The sequence below is a fragment of the Pseudorasbora parva genome, chromosome 3 (assembly GCF_024679245.1).
Source record: "Pseudorasbora parva isolate DD20220531a chromosome 3, ASM2467924v1, whole genome shotgun sequence".
Taxonomy (NCBI): domain Eukaryota; kingdom Metazoa; phylum Chordata; class Actinopteri; order Cypriniformes; family Gobionidae; genus Pseudorasbora; species Pseudorasbora parva.
This window is the reverse complement of record NC_090174.1, coordinates 46,054,985-46,076,980: the sequence shown is the minus strand read 5'-3', so window position 1 is coordinate 46,076,980 and position 21,996 is coordinate 46,054,985. Positions and strand designations below refer to the sequence as shown.

General features: G+C 37.6%; 1 protein-coding gene and 1 long non-coding RNA gene across 2 annotated transcripts in view; one reads left to right on the top strand and one right to left on the bottom strand.

Moving 5' to 3' along the window:
• Window positions 1-8,450, top strand: part of LOC137071308 (uncharacterized) — a 31,314-nt gene extending 22,864 nt beyond the window's left edge. Inside the window, exon 3 of the long non-coding RNA XR_010904411.1 lies at window positions 8,340-8,450. This is a non-coding gene — a long non-coding RNA (uncharacterized lncRNA). The remainder of the gene's footprint in view (window positions 1-8,339) is intronic.
• Window positions 1-21,996, bottom strand: part of si:ch211-26b3.4 (connector enhancer of kinase suppressor of ras 2) — a 60,618-nt gene that overhangs the window by 9,797 nt on the left and 28,825 nt on the right. Inside the window, exons 8-14 of the mRNA XM_067439173.1 lie at window positions 17,641-17,709; window positions 16,452-16,598; window positions 12,426-12,556; window positions 12,144-12,304; window positions 8,320-8,400; window positions 6,647-6,885; window positions 6,167-6,201 (exon numbers count right to left, since the gene is read on the bottom strand). Of these exons, the coding sequence (XP_067295274.1) occupies window positions 6,167-6,201; window positions 6,647-6,885; window positions 8,320-8,400; window positions 12,144-12,304; window positions 12,426-12,556; window positions 16,452-16,598; window positions 17,641-17,709 (863 nt within the window). The remainder of the gene's footprint in view (window positions 1-6,166; window positions 6,202-6,646; window positions 6,886-8,319; window positions 8,401-12,143; window positions 12,305-12,425; window positions 12,557-16,451; window positions 16,599-17,640; window positions 17,710-21,996) is intronic.

The window sequence follows — 21,996 nt, the reverse complement described above, 5'->3', positions numbered from 1 at the left end:
CATATGGCTTTGTATCAGTAGAAACCCTGGAGTATAATCAAATGATTGTGCTTCCCCCCTCATATCCCCCTGAGAAGAGAGATTTGTGCATTTTATTTCTGAAAAAATTCCTCCTGGGACGCAAATATCTTTGGAATGTTTGGCCAGAGGCTAAAGACTACAGCCAGCAGAGGGAGCTATTTTCACATGTTTTCAACCCGCACATGGGAGATGGGAGATCACACTCACAGCACAGCTGCAGGCATTAATTTTAATGGATGGTAAGCAATGTAAGTGTTTTAACTTCTCAAATTAATTTCTATGAAAGTTAAGCTTCCAAAGGCATGAACTGAAAACGCGCCAGACTGAACACGCTGTGAATGTATGCCGCGAATGTGGTCGCGATTACCTCAGCTCTCATCACGAGAGCTCATTAGCTCATCATTAGCTCATTTATGACGTTAAATGTAATCTGACTCCTAATCTGAGTTAGTGCTGTGAGACTCACGCGGCAACTCGATCGTTATATTGAACAGATACATTCAGTATTTAATTAAAATAAAATAGTGTCTGTTCTAAAACTCAGTCACTGTAATCCAGTAGTCGTGGCTTTGGGAATGGCCTCACAGGGCAGCGCATTCTGGGAATTGTAGTCTTTCATCCCCATGGGACAAAAATACATTTTCGGTCTTTTCTCAGTCTAGAAGGCACCAAATTCAAAAATAATTTCTCATTTCTACTACAATAATGACCCAGTTTAAATACAGATTCATCTTTCCAGCACTGTAGTACCCCTTTAAATGATGCCGCCTAACGTGTGCCAAGAAAACATTCCCCACACCATTACACCACCACCACCATCCTGCACAGTGGTAACAAGGCATGATGGATCCATGTTCTCATTCTGTTTACGCCAAATTCTGACTCTACCATCTGAATGTCTCAATAGAAATCAAGACTCATCAGACCAGGCAACATTTTTCCAGTCTTCAACTGTCTAATTTTGGTGAGCTTGTGCAAATCAAATTGTAGCCTCTTTTTTCCTATTTATAGTGGAGATGAGCGGTACCTGGTGGGGTCTTCTGCTGTTGTAACCCATCCACCTCAAGGTTGTGCGTGTTGTGGCTTCACAAATGCTTTGCTGCATACCTCGGTTGTAACGAGTGGTTATTTCAGTCAAAGTTGCTCTTCTATCAGCTTGAATCAGTCGGCCCATTCTCCTCTGACCTCTAGCATCAACAAAGCATTTTCGCCCACAGGACTGCCGCATACTGAATGTTTTTCCCTTTTCACACCATTATTTGTAAACCCTAGAAGTGGTTGTGTGTGAAAATCCCAGTAACTGAGCAGATTGTGAAATACTCAGACTGGCCCGTCTGGCACCAACAAACATACCCCGCTCAAAATTGCTTAAATCACCTTTCTTTCCCATTCTGACATTCAGTTTGGAGTTTAGGAGATTGTCTTGACCAGGACTACACCCCTAAATGCATTAAAGCAACTGTCATGTGATTGGTTAATTAGATAATTGCATAAAATTTAACAGGTGTTCCTAATAATCCTTTAGGTGGGTGTATCTAAAGGATTACTCTCTGGAGAAGTGTTCAGTCCTTCCACTTGTAAATTCTGCCATGTAAATAGTGATTCCACCATGGTGCAAGCCATGGTGAAGCCACAACACGCACAACCTTGAGGCGGATGGGCTACAACACTCATCTTTACTTCAAATAAAAAAAAGAGGCTACAATTTGCACAAGCTCACCAAAATTGGACAGTTGAAGACTGGAAAAATGTTGCCTGGTCTGATGAGTCTCAATTTCTGTTGAGACATTCAGATGGTAGAGTCAAAATTTGATGTAAACAGAATGAAAACAGATCCATCATGCCTTGTTACCACTGTGCAGGCTACTGTTGGTGGTGTAATGGTGTGGGGGATGTTTTCTTGGCACACTGTAGGCCCCTTAGTTTACCCATCCTCTGATGGCTATTTCCAACAGGATAATGCACCATGTCACAAAGCTTGAATCATTTCAAATTGGTTTTTTGAACATGACAATGAGTTGACTGTACTAAAATGCCCCCCACAGTCACCTGATCTCAACCCAATAGAGCATCTTTGGGATGTGGTGGAACGGGAGCTTCGTGCCCTGGATGTGCATCCCACAAATCTCCTGCAAGATGCTATCCTATCAATACGGGTTAACATTTCTAAAGAATGCTTTCAGCACCTTGTTGAATCAATGCCATGTATAATTAAGGCAGTTTTGAAGGTGAAAGGGGTTCAAACACAGTATTAGTATGGTGTTCCTAATAATCCTTTAGGTGAGTGTATATATATATATATATATATATATATATATATATATATATATATATATATATATATATATATATATATATATATTGTGTGCATTATTGGCAAAATTATTGGCACCCCTGGTAAATATGATGAAAGACGGCTCAAAACATACATCTGCATCGTTTATCCTTTTGATCTATCATTCAAAAAATTCATGGGAAGTCAGGGTAAATCATATTATGAAATAAATGTTTTTCTCCAAAACACATTGGCCACAATTATTGGCACCCCTAGAATATATTATGAGTAAAATATCTCTGAAGTATATTCCCATTAATATTTAAAAATTTTAGCACACCAAGGTGACTAGGAGCATGAAATTGTCTTGTCCCACAGGAGTATAAATATAAGCAATTACAAAGGCCAGATTCCCTTAATCATTAATCTCAATGAGTAAAGCCAAAGGATATAGTTATGAGGTGCAGCAAAATATTCTTGAGCTTCACAAAATAGAAAGTGTCTGAAGGAAAATAGCTAAAGCATTGGAAATTCCCATTTCCACCATCAGGGAAATAATTAAGAAGTTCCAGTCAACTAAAGATGTTACGAATCTGCCTGAAAAAGGACACGCGTATATATTGTCTTAATGGACGATGAGGAGGAACGTTTGACTGCACAAAGATTAGTTTGAGTCTTGGGCTCAGAGTCTTTAAAAAAATCTAACAACCCCTATAATCACCACATGTTGTTTGGGAGGGTTTCAAGAAAATTCTTCCTTGCTCATCCAGAAACATACTCCAGCATATTTAGTGGTCAGACATGACTGGAACTTTAAAAGGGACCTGGTTCTGTTGTCAGATAAAACAAAACAATAAAGATCTTTAAAGAACTAAAGAACTACCAGATGGGTTTGGTGCAAAAAGAGATAAAAAGTACCCCATGTCTAAGTACCCCAAATACCACTGGATCTTTAATGTTGTGGGCCTATTTTTTTGCTGGAGGTCCTGGACATCTTGTTCAGAGACATGGTTTCATGGGTTCTAGCAAATACCAACAGATAAAAAATCCCAGTTCCCTGATCTGAATCCTGCAGAAAATAAGTGATGAACTGAAGAGAAGAGCTGGGAATCTGAAGGATCTGGAGAGATTTTGTATGAAGGAATGGTCTCTGATCTCATGCCGTGTGTTCTCTAAACTCATCAGGCATTATAGGAGAAGACATAGATTGCGAAAAGTATTTAATAAAAGGGTGCCAATAATTATGGCCAACGTGTTTTAGACAAAAACATTTATTTCATAATGTGAATTACCCCCCACTTTTACTTATTTTACTTCAGTGAAAGGTAAGGTTTTGCTAATTTTTTGAACGATAGATCAAAAGGATACACAATGCAGATTTATTTTGACAACCTTCTTTGATCATATTTACCAAGGGTGGCAATATTTTTGGCCATGACTGTATAGGTGTATATTAATAACACACTAACCTTTAAATAACACAAAAATACTGCACAGTCATTTTCATTTGCCTCATAATAGCAACGCATTACCAATGTGTCTGAACACACCTCGTTTTCACACCAGCAAACCCATGGGTGAACAGATTGGCGTGAGTGCATTTTCTATTTAAAAAATGTGGTTAAAAATATTAACTTTGTCAGGCTGAAACTAGCAAAAGCACTAGCAAAAACCTCTACACTGTAAAACATTTGTGGTGGTTTTTGTTGGTTTAACTTAAAAAAGTAAGTAACCTGGTTGCCTTAAAGGTGCACTATGGAACTTTCCGTCCACTGGAGGGCGCCTATTCAAAACAGATACGTAGTTTAATGACGCAAAGTGGGAGCGCAGCATCTTGGGAGATGTGGTCTTCTCATCACAGCCGGTGGAAAATAGGACTCGGGCAGAAATCACGTTCATGCATGCGGTTATTAACGTTACTGTAGTCTAAAGCAGAGCAGGACCGAGTGTTATGGACCTGATCACAGCTGCTGGAGCGATTGTTAAACAAATACCCGCCTCGCGAATACCGGGACTTTTATTATGACGGGACGGGACACAGTCGCCGGGCGCCTGCACAGATCCGCTCTTCCGGTTATGATTTTGAGGTAATGCTGCTCTGTTTATCATATTAGATACATTTAAGTGTGTTTAAAACGATGTTATGACTTTACTCCGTGCGTTCACTTGTTCACACTGCTAAGAGTAAAGTGCTCCTGCCAAATAAAAGCCGAAACCGAGGGTAGCACAGATATGACGCAATTGACAGGCGACTTCCTCAAACGCTATGCTGAAACATCCCTGTCCTTAGTTAAAATAGCAATTTTCTCACAATTTACAAATAGTTGGAAACATCTGGGATATACTCAACTGAACAAAATATATAACACTGGCCTAGTGGTTTTTGGATATTTTACTGCAAAAATACTACATAGTGCACCTTTAAAATTTTGAGTTTATTGAAATAAAAAATTTGAGTTGATACAAAGAAGGAAATTAGTTTAATAAATAGAAACTCAAAAAAAATTGTATCTGAACCACATAAAAAAATGTGATAAATCATGTAAATAGCACAATTTGGCATGTTTCACTCCGTCATCAGAAATAACACACACATTATTACCCAATATGCTTACAAAATCTTTTAATAATCTTTTAATAAAGGTTGTCGAATCTCAAAAAAATGTAATTGTATTAACTCAAAATTTTAATTTCAATGAACTCAAAATTTTAAGGCAACCAGGTAACTTTTTTTCTAAATATTTTTTTACAGTGTAGTGTCATGCCGGGTGTATGATAGGACCCATAATCTTAGCCATCCAAAAGACTTTTTTGCCTAAATATCTGTATGAATCGTAACAGCAGACAAACATAGCTCTTTCCATCTTTAAACAGACCCGATCCACAGAATCACTCTACATACTCTAGTCACATAGAAAATAAAAACCTCCTTAAGACTGTAGCCAAGGAATTTCTGTTCCTCATTCATAAATAAACGGCAGTTCATTAAGACAGTCACAGTGGTGACTGTTGTGTGCACAAATAAAGCTGTTAGAAACATGCTGTTAGTCTGTATACCAATAAACAAAATCTTGAAATGCTTATTTTGAACTTAAGGCACCAGTTCAAAGCCATTATCTTTAAAGATATATCATAAGGAATAAAACTCTACTTCATCTTTTGCGATCAGGTTTATTATACTAAAATGATGTGCTGTCACTTTAAGAATTCAAAACTTGTGCCCTAGTCTTAAAAAAAAATGTTGACTGATGATCTCACAAAAACATCTTGTTCTAAAACTCTTGGATACATGGTGTAAGAAATGTAAAATATAAACATAACCAGCTACATTTACACATTAATGTCACGAATGTTCTGAATCTTGGCCAGACAGTCACAGTCTTGTAATGTGGTTGAAGCAGAATTGATACAGTACCGAAAACCAGAAGAAATAATGATAAAAATAAAATAAGGGAAAATCCACCAAACCTTGTGCTCTGTATAGCACCTACACACTGGTTGTATGTAGCACCTGTTGCTCGCTCTGAAAATCTTTCTGAACGAGTCCAATTATTTTATATATCAAATCCTTTTGTGAGGTTATGCAAAGAGGCATATATTTAAGCATGGGCTAGTTCGAAAACAAAATTTAACCCGACAGCCAATTTACAGCTTGTGTCAGATTTTTCTCATTTTACAAGTGAATAGGCATTTACAAAAGATACTTGAAGATAAACTAGCAAAAAACAGACAAAGAAAGATAATGGACTAAAAAACTATACTTAAACTAAAATTATGGCTTTTTGGTCATAAAAACTTGAAACTCAGGAGATAAAAATTTGAATACAAAACAAAGTATGTTGAATTAAGGAAGGTATGAAGTTTACTCACCTATCAGCATCTGCTCGAAGTGTGTCTGCCGCTCTCTGGGGCAATGAACAGAATGACAAAGAGAGGAAGAGAGATTTGAATTTCCTGTTCTAAGTGATAAAAAGAAACCACTGTTTCAGAGATGTGTGAGTGTGTATGTACAATAACCTGACTATATAGATCAAATGCATGTCGCGAGATGAGGCAATTCTGAAATGTATAACTTTATATTAGGTATCTTTAATTATAACGTACTAAGTGTAGGTACGGTACATTGTGCTTTTTGTGTATTGCAGCTATTGAGGTGGGATAAGGGTAGGTTAAGGTGTAAGAGAATGGTCAACAAAATAAATTACAGAAAAAATTTAAAGCTGAAATTACTTGGAGGTATTATTTTAATACAAATGTGCACAATAAGTGCACTGTATCAAATGATTAGTTTGATGAATTGGGTACACAGTAGTTAAAGACAGCACTGATCAGATTCAACATTTTGCTTACATGGTAGTGTGGCATCGTGTTTGAGTCAGGCACGGGGAAGGGCAGCCCCTCAGGGGGGCCTGTGTCCAGACGTACAGGTGGGGCAAGCATAGAGGGACTGATGGGAAAACTGGGACTGCTGGGATTCCGGCTTTTCTTCCTCGATCGCCTGCTTGTGTCCCGCTGGGAAAACTCTGCCTCTTCCTGAATCAACACAATCCTGTCATCACTGAGGAACCGCAAGAGGGAGGAATCAGAATCTGATGGAGAAAGACAGAAAGCAAGCAGGGAGTCACCCTCTGAGAGAGAGAAAAACAAACAGCACAAGGACTTGGGAGCATGAAGAAGCAACTGAGCGTATTACAAAATATTCAACTCTTCATAACTCTAGATGCCACAGCATGAAGCTCCTCTGATGCCTTCCTGTGTGTGTGTGTGTGTGTGGTTTCAGGTTTATTTCCCCTAAAGTAGGTTTGCTTTCTATTTATATCTGTGCAAATGTTGCCTACGTATTGTCTGTTCTATTCCTAGAGTTTTGTTTCCACAAAAAAAACAGTCATTTCGTTTACAGTTAACTTTTCACCTCTCACATCCCAAAAACCAAAAAAGAAAGTTGGTATAGTAAAAATCACACATCAAGGTTAAATCTTTTAGTTCTCTAGCATTAACAACTACATTTTGGATTACAGTAGCAACCTCTAATATGCTCACGTTGTTCTGCTGATTAAAAAAAATCTTTTTTTTCATAAAAATATATTCAGGAAAAAAACAAAACTACACTGTACTGATCAACCAAAGGCAAAGGAAATGGTTGTTTGCAGTTCCTCCAGCTTTCTGAAGCTTATGTAGCTTCTTCAAAGAAGCCTGTTTTTCACTTTGCGTACCTCAGCTTTCACAAGCCTATGTAACGGTATTTCCTGCTTTTGCTGGCAAAGTTCACAAGAAAAAAGTAGCTGCCTTACAGGTTTGTGTTCTCTGTTCTGATCCTCTAAAATGTCAGTCCCATAGTTTTGTGACATTTAAGTTCTTTGTAGACGTGTTCTTAGCGAAAGCAACTTGCACAAATCACACACTAATGACAATGCCAGGGTATGCAATTGACAATGCTTCATGATGATGATAAACTAGGTTTTAGTTATCAACAAAAAAGCCCCGAACTAGAAGCTTTTCATTAATTAGAGAAATAAACACATTGACACACACATCTATGGTATAACATAATTAGTTGTGATTATAGTCACAGATCTCTGAATATGATGAACACTTTAAAAAAGTGAGAAATATGAGTGGGGCCAGTTACGCACTGGTTTATCGTACACCTCTCTTTCCTACTGATACTGAGGAGATGGATTATTTACTGTATGTTAGCCTCACATTTCAGCTCTGACCTAAAATCCTCAACATCTGTCCATTTTTAAGGCAGAAATGTTAATGCCATTTTGGAGTGAACCACTTTCAAATTCCTTGCCAGACACACAAAATCCCTGTTGGCCAGGAATATCAAAAATGCCTACAATAACAATAAGTCACATAACAGAGAAGAGCAGAGAAGTATGATGAACATGTGCTCAAATAAAAAGCAAATCAAAGTGAAAATTAAATTTTTTAAGTTTTAAATGAATCTAAAATACAACTTGGTGCCAGTGGAGTAAACAAAAAGTTATGTAAAGTGTGCAAAAAGGTAAAATCCTCACCCCTGCTTCCTCTTTTGTAGACTCCAGATTCTTGAGGCTCTGCCAGCCATTCAGTTCCCATGGAAACCTGTCGGAGGTCACCTACAGGCAGAGACATACAACATTTGAGTGTGTCTCTGTGTATGTTCTGGTGAGTTTCAAAGCATCTATCACCTCCTCTGTTAGTGTGTATTAGAGCACACAGTTGTGCCACTGCAACATACTAAATGGCTGAGATTTGCAGTTTAAAAAGCCAGAGCTCCCTAGTGGCTTAATCTCTCCTGTAATGCACTGCATTTATGTCCAGCTTAAAAATGTCCATCCAGGCATGTAAGATGTTCATTGTGTAACATCGCACAAGCATACTACAATTTAAAAATGTATGGTTGGAAACTGTGTGGTTGCAATGTTTCATATATTATTTAAAACAGAATGCAGTATATTGTATATAGAAAGCGTATGTAGCATAGAATGTTGTTTTTTAATCAAGAGTACTGATTCAAATGAATTAGGTTGGCAACAGCTAATTGAGAAAATCAATAATAATAATTACTCTCAAATCAGTTGAATCACAATAATTTGGTTTAAAACTGTAATACAGCAATCAAAATGATCATGTCCAGACTCAATGCTTTTAAAATTACATTTGCATAATTTCCGTAAAACAAATACTACCATGATATTTAAAAATATATTTTAATATATATAAAATACATATCACATTTTAATATAACATTTAAAATTCACAGTAGAGAGAATTATTGAAAATAATATTACAATGCAAAAGGTCTTTTTAGAAAATAGGTTTTCTTTTAAAATGGCATAAAAAATGCAGCCCAGTTATTTATTATTATCATTGGGCAGTGCAAATAGATTCTTACTCTCTAGTAATTTTATCCATCGGTTCATTTGCCAGCCATTTATAATGCCGTCTTCATGCAAATAGTCATGGTCTTAAAATCATTTTCTTTATGAGAAATATAATTACAGACAAATAACTTGAATCCAATCATTTTGATCACAACAATATTCATTTTTAAACAAAAATTTAGGTTTAAATGAACCATAATTGAAATCTGAAAGTTTATATGCTTGTAAATATTTTATTTCAGCCATGACAGCTTACTGAGTGTTTGGCATGGTAATGGATATGACAATGTTGATATGTTTGGTTTTGGCGGAATAGATCTGCTACACTGCAGCTGCTGCAAAGAAAGAATAGACTACTGCCAATTCATACACACTGCTGTGAGCAAGGAAGACATGCTGCTGCTATACAGTATAGCATATAGTATAAATTAGCAGATCTCTAAGGGTGGAGCAGGGTTGCCAGGTTTTTGCAACAAAACCAGCCTAATGGCCAATCAAAATAGCCCAATATCAAAAAAAATCTAAATATACAACTCTAATACATAAAATACAACTTTTATGTTACATTTTTGCACTACACAAAATGTCTACAAGAAAATAACTGTCTGTTTTCATAAATAATATCTTATTACCTTGAGATTGACAGCTGATGAACCGAATACTTCAGTGGATTGTGGTAATCCTTTTTTCTAGAACTATTTGAATTAACTTTTTACAGATTAAGACTTTTTGGATGCTACTATTCTACTCTTTCCTTTATTTATTTCCATATTTTGACCATTTCCCACACTGTAAAAAATCCAACTTATGTTTTGTATTACAAATTCTATTAAAACTATTTAAAGGATTAGTTCACCCAAAAATGAAAATTATTTCATTAATTACTCACCCTCATGTCGTTGGCTGAGAAAGGCTTCAGAAAGGCCTCCATTGGCATTCAGTACATTCCCACTGACCCACTCACAAGACCCATAAAAGGCACTAAAGACGACATTACAAAGTCCATCTCACTACTGTGACTGTACAATAATTTTACGAAGCAACGAGAATAGTTTTTCTGCTAAAAAAAAATCAAAATAATGACTTTATCCGCCAAGTTATTGTCTTCCGTGTAGGTCTCTGACGTGAACTCACCTGGAACTCACGCGATAGCGGCGCTCCTCCTCTTCCGGGTCATGTTTTGAACGGCAGAGCTGCGTCATATTCTCACGCATGCGTCAAGGTTACGTCAATAACTTAGTGGATAAAGTCGTTATTTAGATTTTTGTGAACACAATAACTATTTTCGTCGCATTGTAAAATTATTGTACAGCCGCTGTAGTGAGATGGACTTTGTAACGTCGTCTTTAGTGCCTTTTATGGCTCTTGTGAGTGGGAATGTACTGAATGCCAATGGAGGCCTATCTGAAGCCTTTCTCAGCCATCAGCTTTCAACAAAAATATCTTCATTTGTGTTCTGAAGATGAACGAAGGTCTTACAGGTGTCCAACGACATGAGGGTGAGTAATTAATGAAATAATTTTCATTTTTGGGTGAACTAACCCTTTAACATGAAAAGTTGAGAGAACTCAAACAAATGGATTAAATCCACTCAAAAATGTTCTGCAGCTGGTTGCCTTAAACTTGTGAATTTTTTTTAAACTTTTTTTTTTTACAGTGCAGATCAAGGAGGCATGGTGTCTCTCAGACTGCCACCGTGACGATTAAAAAACGTAATAGATGCGAGCGGGCACATGCAGAATTACAACTTGGAAGTAAACCCTAAACTTGAGAAATTAATTTTAAATTAAAGGGGTGGTTGCATGCGATTTCCTTTTTTTTAACTTTAGTTAGTGTGTAATATTGTTGCTTGAGCATAAACAGTATCTGCAAAGTTACAGCGCTGAAAGTTCAATGCAAACGGAGATATTGTCTTTTAAAGTTACGGCAGTTTATTGCCTACAAAAACGGCCGGTTTGGACTACAACAAGCTTCTTCCCGGGTTGGTGACATCATAAACCCTTGCTAGTCACCCCAGATGCGACTTCTGCCTGTAATGGTAAGGGGCGTGGCGTTTCCAGACAACCTGTGCTTGGCACTTCAGCCAATAAAAATACGTGAAACTACATTTGGCCATCTAACGAATCTAAGACCATTGTGTTTTTCAGAGGGATGGGCTTCATAGAAGCAGGAAGCAAAAGAGCTGTTTAAAGGACAGTGGAGACAGCGGTGTGGAATAAAGGTCAAATATAAGAAAAATATGCTGTTAAAAAAAAAGAAGAAGTATTAAGACATGTTGTACTGCGCCCCATAAACACAACCAAGCCTAGAAAAAAAACATGCAACCACCCCTTTAAAAAGTTATGTAAAATAACCATTTCAAGATATTCCTAATAAATTTGTTAATTTACTGAAAAATTTTCTGCTGATGACATTTATACTGGTCCCGCCAATATTTTACCATGGAAACGAAAACAGCCGGTGCGCGCGCACACACACACACACACACACTGCCAACTCAGCCTAGCAGTGCCCCCTTAGCTCACAAAGTGTGTTTACGCGGCCTCATCATCCTAGCAGTTTTTATCATTGGTAGAATATAAATTGGTTTAAGTAAAATATTTCAACACAACCATTTCTGATAATATAATTGATTCAATATGTTAATCCTTTAACTTTTGAAATAAAAAACCCACGGCAAGTGGTTAAAAGTAGCCCAATTTCACTGGAATACCACAGACTTGGAAACAGTGAGGTAGAGCTGGGGAAGATGGAAGGTTTCTGAAAACGTGCTGCACTGCTACAGCAAATGCTGACCAAGTTTTTAAAGGATGAGCAGCGAGCTCATTGGCTGCTGAAACAGCAGGAACCAATCAGCTGCGTCCTATAGAGAATGACGCGATTGCAAGTTAACGACCTATCAGATTGCTGCACCTTAAGTTTCAAGACAGAACTTTGTATTTATTTGTATTTCCATTTATGTAAATTCAACTTACTGTGAGTTGGGGTCCGGTCTCTGCGTCGCATTCCGGTATTTCTTCCGGAATCCTCTTCCAGGAGGGGAAAGTACTGGCCCCCCAGTACCTCTTGTTCTACATAATACCCTGGAGAGTCGGAGCCAAACACACCAAACCCACCCCGATCCAGATCCTCCTCTCTAAGAGCGTGAGAACAAGAGCAAAAGAAAAGAAATCAAAAGAAAAAGAGAAACCAATTACACCAACATAATTAAAGAAACAAACAGTTTAGTTTTGCATATATATTTCTTATGTAAATACCTGTGTCCGTAGACAGGGGATAGAATAAAAACATCATGTCCCCCAGGTGTGTCCACTCCAGGTGAAAGTCCAACTGACCCAAGTGTGCTGGGTGGTGTAGGAGAACCACTGCATGGACTGGTGGACAGTGGCTGTCAATCAAAAACACACACAAAATAACCTCACTATAAAGCTAATGGCGCTTTGTTATTATATTAAAGGGGAATACTATATGTAGAATTCAGAAACCCTTGTTATTAGCGAGACCAGTGGGCGCTAAGTGATCTGCGTCCAGCAATTTATCGTTCATGCTCACACTCGTGCATGCGTAAAAGACTTGAGGGTGATTCCATATATTCACAGTGAAGTTCTTTTTCGTTCTCTGCTTAGAAGAAAGAGACATTGGAAATGCCTTTACAGTGATATGCAGTTAAGGAACATCCCGACGCCATCCACACTGCTGAGAGCGACGTTTAGATGAATATGCAAATATGTGCTGCATGTTATTCTCTTAACATAAACGGGTCATTCCTGGTATTGTGCCTTTTGGCCATCATAAAACGTAGAAAATCAAACTCAGTTATGATTATGAAACATAAAACATTCATACAACAGAAAAATATTCTGGTCCAGCTCGGTCAACCTTTATCAAACAAAATAAATGAAATGGAAGATCAAAAATGTCCACCCTCTCAGGGACAGATACAAAAGTGCATTTTTGTTTATATTTTTGTTGTTTTCATTATCGCTGAATTATTTTTTTATTATTATGTTTTTTATGCTACCACGAAATTATAGTAAAAAACTGTTTAACAGAGTGGACAAACTGATAACAGGATGGACAAAATAATAACAGGATGGACAAATGGTATAAAGAATGGATGATTTCATATCACTCACGTACAACCAGTTACAATTTTACTTTATTTTGAACTGGATTTAGATGAGAAACAATACGTACGAACTTTAAACGCACTACTTCAATTTTAAACATAAATAACTTTCACAATTACTATGTACACTCTCGGTGTCTACTCTGTTAGCTCTTTGGATATAACAGGGTGGGCACTAGCTGGGTGGACATTCTGATCTTTGCTCAGTGTCTGAGCAAAAACAAGCTAACAGAATGTTTATCAAATAAAAATTGGAAGGTTGACCACAGCAAATTAGTTTTTTTTTAAAAGACAGTTAAAATAATCAAGGATCTAACTCACTTTTCCATGTTGTTTTCTTTTCAAATAAGTGATAACTGCTTTATGATATGATGTAATTTAATTGTTCCCATTTTCATTTATAAGGGAAGTAGTCAAAAATAACAGGGTGGAGGGACTCGCTTTCTCTGGTTTTACTAATTACACGTATGTGTTTGGGTAAAATTAACATTTTTGTTTAATTCTATAAACTACTGACAACATTTTTCACAAATTCCAAATAAAAATATTGTAATTTAGAGCATTTATTTGCTGAAAGCAACAACTGGTCAAAATAACAAAAAGATGCAGTGTAATGAAAAGAAAATAAGTTCATATTCATTTTTAAACAACACAATACTAATGTTTTAACTTAGGAAGAGTTCAGAAATCAATATTTGGTGGAATATCACAGCTTTAATGCGTCTTGGCATGCTCTCCACCAGTCTTTCATATTGATGTTGGGTGACTTTATGCCACTCCTGGTGCAAAAATGCACGCTGCTCGGATTTATTTGATGGCTTGTGACCATCCATCTTCCTCTTGATCACATTCCAGAGGTTTTCAATGGGGTTCAGGTCTGGAGATTGGGCTGGCCATGACAGGGTCTTGATCTGGTGGTCCTACATCCACACATTGGCTGTGTGGCATAGAGCATTGTCCTGCTGGAGAAACCAGTCCTCAGAGTTGGGGAATATTGTCAGAGCAGAAGGAAGTACGTTTTTTTCCACGACGACCTTGTTACGTGGTTTGATTCATGCGTCCTTCCCAAAGACAAATCTGCCCGATTCCAGCCTTACTGAAGCACCCCCAGATCATCACCAATCCTCCACCAAATTTCACAGTGGGTGCGAGACACTGTGGCTTGTAGGCCTCTCCAGGTCTCTGTCTAACCATTAGATGACCAGGTGTTGGACAAAGCTGAAAACTGGACTCATCAGAGAAGATGACCTTACTCCATTCCTCTGCATTCCAATCCTTATGGTATCTTGCAAACCTCAGCCTGGCGAACTGTCCTCCCTGTGCACTTCACCCTAGCTGCCTTTTGCCATCCTTTTTGTAGGTCACTTGATGTCATCCTACGGTTGTTGAGTGACATTCGAATGGTTTGACAGTCCTTTCTGTAAGTGGAGAGTCGTTTTCACCCTCTGCCGATCTGTAGCTTTGTTGTCCCCAATGTCTGCTGCTTGACCTTGTTCTTATGAACCGCCGTCTTTTAAATTTTAAGGATGGAAGCAACCCGACACTTACTGTATCCCTCTGCCAGTAAAGCCAGAATTGAACCCTTCTTTTCCTCAATCAAAACTTTCCTTTTCAACTTTTTTTGGCACGGTCAATAGTTATTTTTTGATTCCATTTTGATTTGGGTATGTATAGTAAGTGCTGTATTTACCATAAAAAATGGCCTACACATGCATGAGGACACAGGAAAATGGTGATATGTGGTTCAAAATGCTGTAAAATGTTAAGATTAAAAAAATTAAACTAACTTCAATATGCTCAAAGGTTTCAAAAGGTCTGAAATTAATATTGTTAAAAAATGTAAGGCACCGAATCCCAAGAATGGCCCAAACACATAATAACGGCAGTGAGAAAGCAGCAGTTAAGAAAGCATCTGTTCATAGAGATTATGTTATGATATTTTGATCATGAAGTATATTTGCGACTATAAACTATATAGATCTGTCTATGTGGGACTACTTTGAATTAATCCCTTTTCTTTGCATGGCACATTCATGTACATAATGTCTTTTTCTGCATTATCAAGAACATTGTGGCATTCATTTTTTGTGTCACTGAACAAAAGAGAGACTCGGGAGCACGCGTAAACGTCACATCCTTTTGATTTTCCCAGCAAAAATGTCCAGAGCCCTTCACATAAAAAACAGACTTTCAGAAACAACCTAGGAGAAGTCTTGGTTTTTTTAAAGATTCGTTACAAGCTGTTTAAACGTACATTGACAATAAAAGAACTATTAATACTTGAACATTCTTGCATATAGCCCCTTTAATGTGAAGGGAAAGAAAGACAGATCTTATATTGCTCATGATATTAATCATACTATACTTGTACAGTATGTTAGCCATGTTAGTCTAGTGCAGTTTGTTTCACTAGAGGGCAGGACAGTGATCGGTCACACACATCTAAAGACCTTTGACTAATAGATGACCAAGAGTGTGTTTCAAAACCACGATAGTGTTGCCCTTAGCAACCATGAGCGCTGCATCAGTCAGTTAGCAATGAGGAAAAGCACAGCAACACGCAGCAGACAGCAACCCGGCAACAAGAGGCGGGAGAAACATACATTAAAAATTTTTTTTTTATCACTATGCAAGTGCAAATATGTCCTTCTACTCTTCAGTCATTTTTATCAGGTCATTTCTAGTGTTGTTTTCATGCAATAATGCACAAGTGTGTAATCGTTTATTTAATCATCCAGAGAGGATTGAAAATCCTGTTCTGACGCAATTTGATCAGTGGTTATGTCAATAATCATTATGTCCTTCAAATCGCCAATGTGAATTCATTCATGAGTGATCGTCCACTCCTCTCTCCTGTGTCGTGACTGTGAGGAGTGAGGACACATGTGCAAGCTGTTAACTGCATCTGTCTGATACTTGTATCCAGAGCAACCACAGAACTCTGGCTGCCATGGCAACAAGCCGTACGGAACTCATTCAGTGCTCTGAGATGATACACACACACACACACACACACACATGCGCGTGCGCGCACACACACACACACACACACACACACACACACACACTCGTATGCACTACACATTAAATGGATGCACTTGAGCAAACACATTGAACTATCCTGACACACACACACACACACACACACACACACCTGCAGGGCAAGTGGTTTCCAGCGGGCGTTCTTCAGCAGTGCAGGAGTAGAGCCCAGAGTATTCTGTGGTCTCTTCTTCAGTGTGAGGATGACTCCACTTGGGTCCTCACGGAGACAGTTGACCAAATTCTTCAGTTGCCAGCCAACCTGAAAGATAAAGATGATTTCAAGATAAATATGAAAGAATTTTCAAATAAATACATAAATGATGTTAGACTGCAAGTGTAATGGTTATATTTCCATCCGATTTATTTATTTATTTTCAAATTCTCATAGTTTAGAAACATTACTATTTTTAATGTCTTTGAAAGAAGTCTTTTATGCTCATTAAGCTTGCATGTAATTGATCAAAAATACAGAAAAACACTAATATTGTGAAATTATTACAGCTTTTCTGATTTAATATACTTTAAAATATAATTTATTTCTGTAATGCAGAGCTGATTTTTCAGCATCATTACTCCAGTGTGACATGATCCTTCAGAAATCATTCTCATTTGATGCTCAGTTATTATCAATGTTAGAAACAGTTGTGCTGCTTAATATTGTTTTGGAACCTGATGCTTTTTTCAGGATTCACTCATGAATAAAAAGTTAAAAACAACAGCATTTATTCAAAATAGAAATCTGTTCTAACAATATAAATCTTTACAATCACCTACTATCAATTTAACACATCCTTGCTGAATAAAAGTATTCATTTCTAAAAAAAAGAAAGAAAACAATTACTGACCTGAATTATAATAATTATAATAATTATTTAATAATAATTATGATATTATATTATAATAATTGAATTGGCGACACTTTACAATAAGGTTTCATTTATTAAAATTACTTAAATGTATTAACTACCATGAACCAACAACGGTTAATAAATACTGTGAAATATATTGCTCCTTGTTAATGTTAGATAATAAAACCTTTCATGTTCACAGTGCATATTAACAGATACAGCTTTTCATCTTAAAAATGTATTAGTAAATGCTGAGCTTGCTATTAGCTAAGAATAAAGTTCTCATATACATTCTTATGAAGAAATCAGAAATTTTGCACACACGTTCTTGACAGGCTTCATGAGATCCACCTGAATACCCTTCAACAGCCAATCAATATCTGCACAAACATTAATGCACATTTATACACAAGATGCAAGCACAGATGTCATGACCCATGGAAATATACGCACCACTGTTTGGTGATTGACCTGAATGACCTCGTCACCGGCATGGATCTTCTTACACTGATCTGCGGGAGACTGCAGGAGAGAGATAGAAATATTAATAACCCCTGCTCATTATAGAGATAAATGTGGCTGCAATAACTTACCCAGGCATTTCGGTGTTGTTTTATTGTATCATACATGCCTGAATGTTGACCTTCCCTACAAAGAATGTTTAAAGGTCTTTCATCAAAATCTGACGTTGGGAAATGCAGCTGGGCTGCATCTCCCAAAAGTATTGTAAGCCTAAGTAGATTGTAGACAGAATTGGTTTCTTCAATCTACTTGGAATGCTTTTGCGAAACACAGCCCTGCTCATTTCTTCTGTCCACACAATTAACAGCTAAAACATTTATTTTAAAGGAACTATATGTAAGAAATGTATTTCAATTAATCATAAAATGGCCCTGATATGTCACTAGACATTAAGAAATCATGTTAATTTCAAATACTTATATCACTGACAACAGTAGTCCAGACAGGATATTGTCATTTAAAAGTTATTGTTGAAGCCCTCAACTGATGTTGATGTTGACATGACCTGAAGCTCCACCCTCCACCTATTGACCAATCACAAAGTCAGTAGTGTTTTGGGTTGTGCGTCCGGGTTGCCAGCTCTACTCTAGTTATCACAGCTGCAGCTACAAACGTTACTGCTGGATCCTGCAGCTTATCTGGCAACCTCGAGGCAGGGGGGAGGGGGGATACACCACTCTAGTCATTTGAAAGTGATTGCAGTACCAGTTTTGCCCACAATCTTACATACACGTCCTTTAAAGCAGGGGTCCCCCAACTCGTTCCTGGAGGGCCACTGTCCTGCAGAGTTTAGCTCCAACCCCAATCAAACACACCTGAAACAGCTAATCAATGCCTTTATAGAACCTAGTAAGGGGACCCCTGCTTTATAGAATATTTTCAGAATCTGTTCAGACATAGTACGCAGTCATTTTGTTGATGCCTCTGTGCATAGTGACTTATAATAAGTACACTTTGTGCAGCGACAGTCCGCCTGGAGCAGCCTCTGATTAAATGCCTTTCTTAAGGGTACAACAGTTGACATTTTCAAAGCTTCTGAGGTTTGAACTTACATTTTTTCAAAATCTTAAACCACAAAACCAGTCAGTCCAGAATATAATTCAGCAGATTTAGCATTTGACTTGTTGTTGTATAATAGACTGAAAAATCATTTCCAACTGATCCATTTAGCTGAACAGTAGGCTAAATGTGCGTTAAGAGTTAGAAATCAATGAATTCTGTTCTTCCAGCTGCTAAAAAAAGCACATGTTTGAGTCCAACCTAATTGAACATCTACATACATTATTTAACAACAGCACTGGAACAATCCACCATTCCAAGCCTCACTCTAGCCAGCTCTGAAATCAAGTGCCTGCTCAATGCGGATGACCTGGTTCTGCTGTCCCCACAGAAGAGCTGCAGCACAGCATGTGCTTTTATAGAGCAATACAGCCTGGAATGGGCACTGACAATATGAAGAAAACCAGAGCCGCTTTTCCAACAGAGTCCTATCACAGCATCATCAATGATAATCTTAGATTTGGCATAAACACTTGTGCATTCTCAAAAAAAGGTACAAAAGCTGTCACTGAGGTTTTGTACCTGAAAACTGCATATTAGTACCTCAAAGGTACATATTATTACATTTAAATGGTACATATTAGAAGCGTTTTAAAGGGTAGCAGTAACAGAGACAGTATTTCACCTTTTTATATGAGAGTGTAGAAGGTTTAATTTAGCAGTAGAACTGATGGAGCTTTACATTATAAAATTATGACTGGAGACAAAACAGTCTGGATAAAACTATTTTAGTTATTTATAACATCGCTTCTCATGCTGATGTGCAATACATCAACTATAAATATCAAACACTGGAATAAATTAAGCTTAGTTGGAAACAAGCAGAGTTGGTTCAAAGAGTACTATTGTACATTTCAGATCTTTTGCCAATTTTTGCTAGACTTTACCACTGAATTAGACTGCTTTATCCTCAACACATAAAGGTATAGAACATTCCATGACTGGCTAAAAAGTCTATTTTTGCTGTTTCTTTTAGAGCCTGGGTCTGTCACATAGTTAGGTGTGATCTCTTAGGACACCTATTTCAGAACTGTTTTTTATTTTTATTAGAATATTAGATCCTTTAAGGCTTTTGCGGATCAAATGAAACCAGTGGCCCCACTTTATATTAGGTGGCCTTAAGTATTAAAGTGCCTTGCGAAAGTATTCGGCCCCCTTGAACTTTGCAACCTTTTGCCACATTTCAGGCTTCAAACATAAAGATATAAAACTGTAATTTTTTGTGAAGAATCAACAACAAGTGGGACACAACCATGAAGTGGAAGGACATTAATTGGATATTTCAAACTTTTTTAACAAATCAAAAACTGAAAAATGGGGCGTGCAAAATTATTCAGTCCCCTTTACTTTCAGTGCAGCAAACTCTCTCCAGAAGTTCAGTGAGGATCTCTGAATGATCCAATGTTGACCTAAATGACTAATGATGATAAATAGAATGCACCTGTGTGTAATCAAGTCTCCGTATAAATGCACCTGCACTGTGATAGTCTCAGAGGACGTTTAAAGCGCAGCGAGCATCATGAAGAACAAGGAACACACCAGGCAGGTCCGAGATACTGTTGTGGAGAAGTTTAAAGTTGGATTTGGATACAAAATTCCTAAGCTTTAAACATCCCAAGGAGCACTGTGCAAGCGATACTATTGAAATGGAAGGAGTATCAGACCACTGCAAATCTACCAAGACCTGGCCGTCCCTCTTAACTTTCAGCTCATACAAGGAGAAGACTGATCAGAGATGCAGTCAAGAGGCCCATGATCACTCTGGATAAACTGCAGAGATCTACAGCTGAGGTGGGAGACTCTGTCCATAGGACAACAATCAGGGACAGGGAAGATGGTTAAAATTGATGGGAAGATGGATGGAGCCAAATACAGGACCATTCTGGAAGAAAACCTGATGGAGTCTGCAAAAGACCTGAGACTGGGACGGAGATTTGTCTTCCAACAAGACAGTGATCCAAAACATAAAGCAAAATCTACAATGGAATGGTTCAAAAATAAACATATCCAGGTGTTAGAATGGCCAAGTCAAAGTCCAGACCTGAATCCAATCGAGAATCTGTGGAAAGAACTCAAAACTGCTGTTCACAAACGCTCTCCATCCAACCTCACTGAGCTCGAGCTGTTCTGCAAGGAGGAATGGGCAAAAATTTCAGTCTCTCGATGTGAAAAACTGATAGATACCTCAAGCGACTTACAGCTGTAATTGCAGCAAAATAATTTTGCACGCCCAATTTTTCAGTTTTTGATTTGTTAAAAAAGTGTCAAATATACAATAAATTTCGTTCCACTTCGATTCTTCACAAAAAAATTACAGTTTCATATCATTATGTTTGAAGCCTGAAATGTGGCAAAAGGTTGCAAAGTTCAAGGGGGGCGAAAACTTTCGCAAGGCACTGTATGTACTTACATCAAAAAATAAGTACAATGTATTTATTGTGTTCAAAATGTATTGCAAAACACCTTGGCTGATATTGAGACGGGATACAGGTAAAGTTAGGGACACGTGTGGTGGGATGTGTAAGTTTAAGGGTAGAGTTAGGTGTAAGGGAAGTGCCAGCTGTGTAATTACAAATGTAACTACAGAAATTAATTACAGACGTAATTACATGCAGGTATTTTTTAAAATGTAAGTACAATGTTAAAACATGTATGTACACAATAAGTGCATTGTATCAAATTATTAATTAAAATGTTAGTACATAGTAGTTAAGGCCACCTAATATAAAGTGGGACCAAAGCTTTTTTTGCACTGCAGTTGTATCACAGAAACCGCACCTAAAGTGGCATTTAGATGTATTCAATGCGGCTCAGAAGTGGCATACATGCATGTGCACAGCAATTACAAATACATAATAAACAGAGCAATTCCAAGAAGATCCTTGTACTATTGTAACTCAGGTCCTAAATAATACTATGAAATTTATGTTTAAAAAAAAAAATTGCATACCGAAATATGAAATTATTCAAAAAATAAAACCCGCCCATTCAATCTCAAAATCACTTGTCAGCAAAAGCCATCATTTCACACAGTCGCTGTTCACTACAGACCCGATCTAGTCCGGCTATGACCATTTCACAAGAAAAGAATAAAAATGTGTATTTGGCATGCTGTCCGAAGAGAGGGCTCCGAGCTCAGTAATTGGCCCGAACCCAGAGTACTCCCTCTGTATCTCTGGTTAGGAAAGTAACCAGGTGAGTGGGGGGAAGACGTGGTGGTGGAGGGAT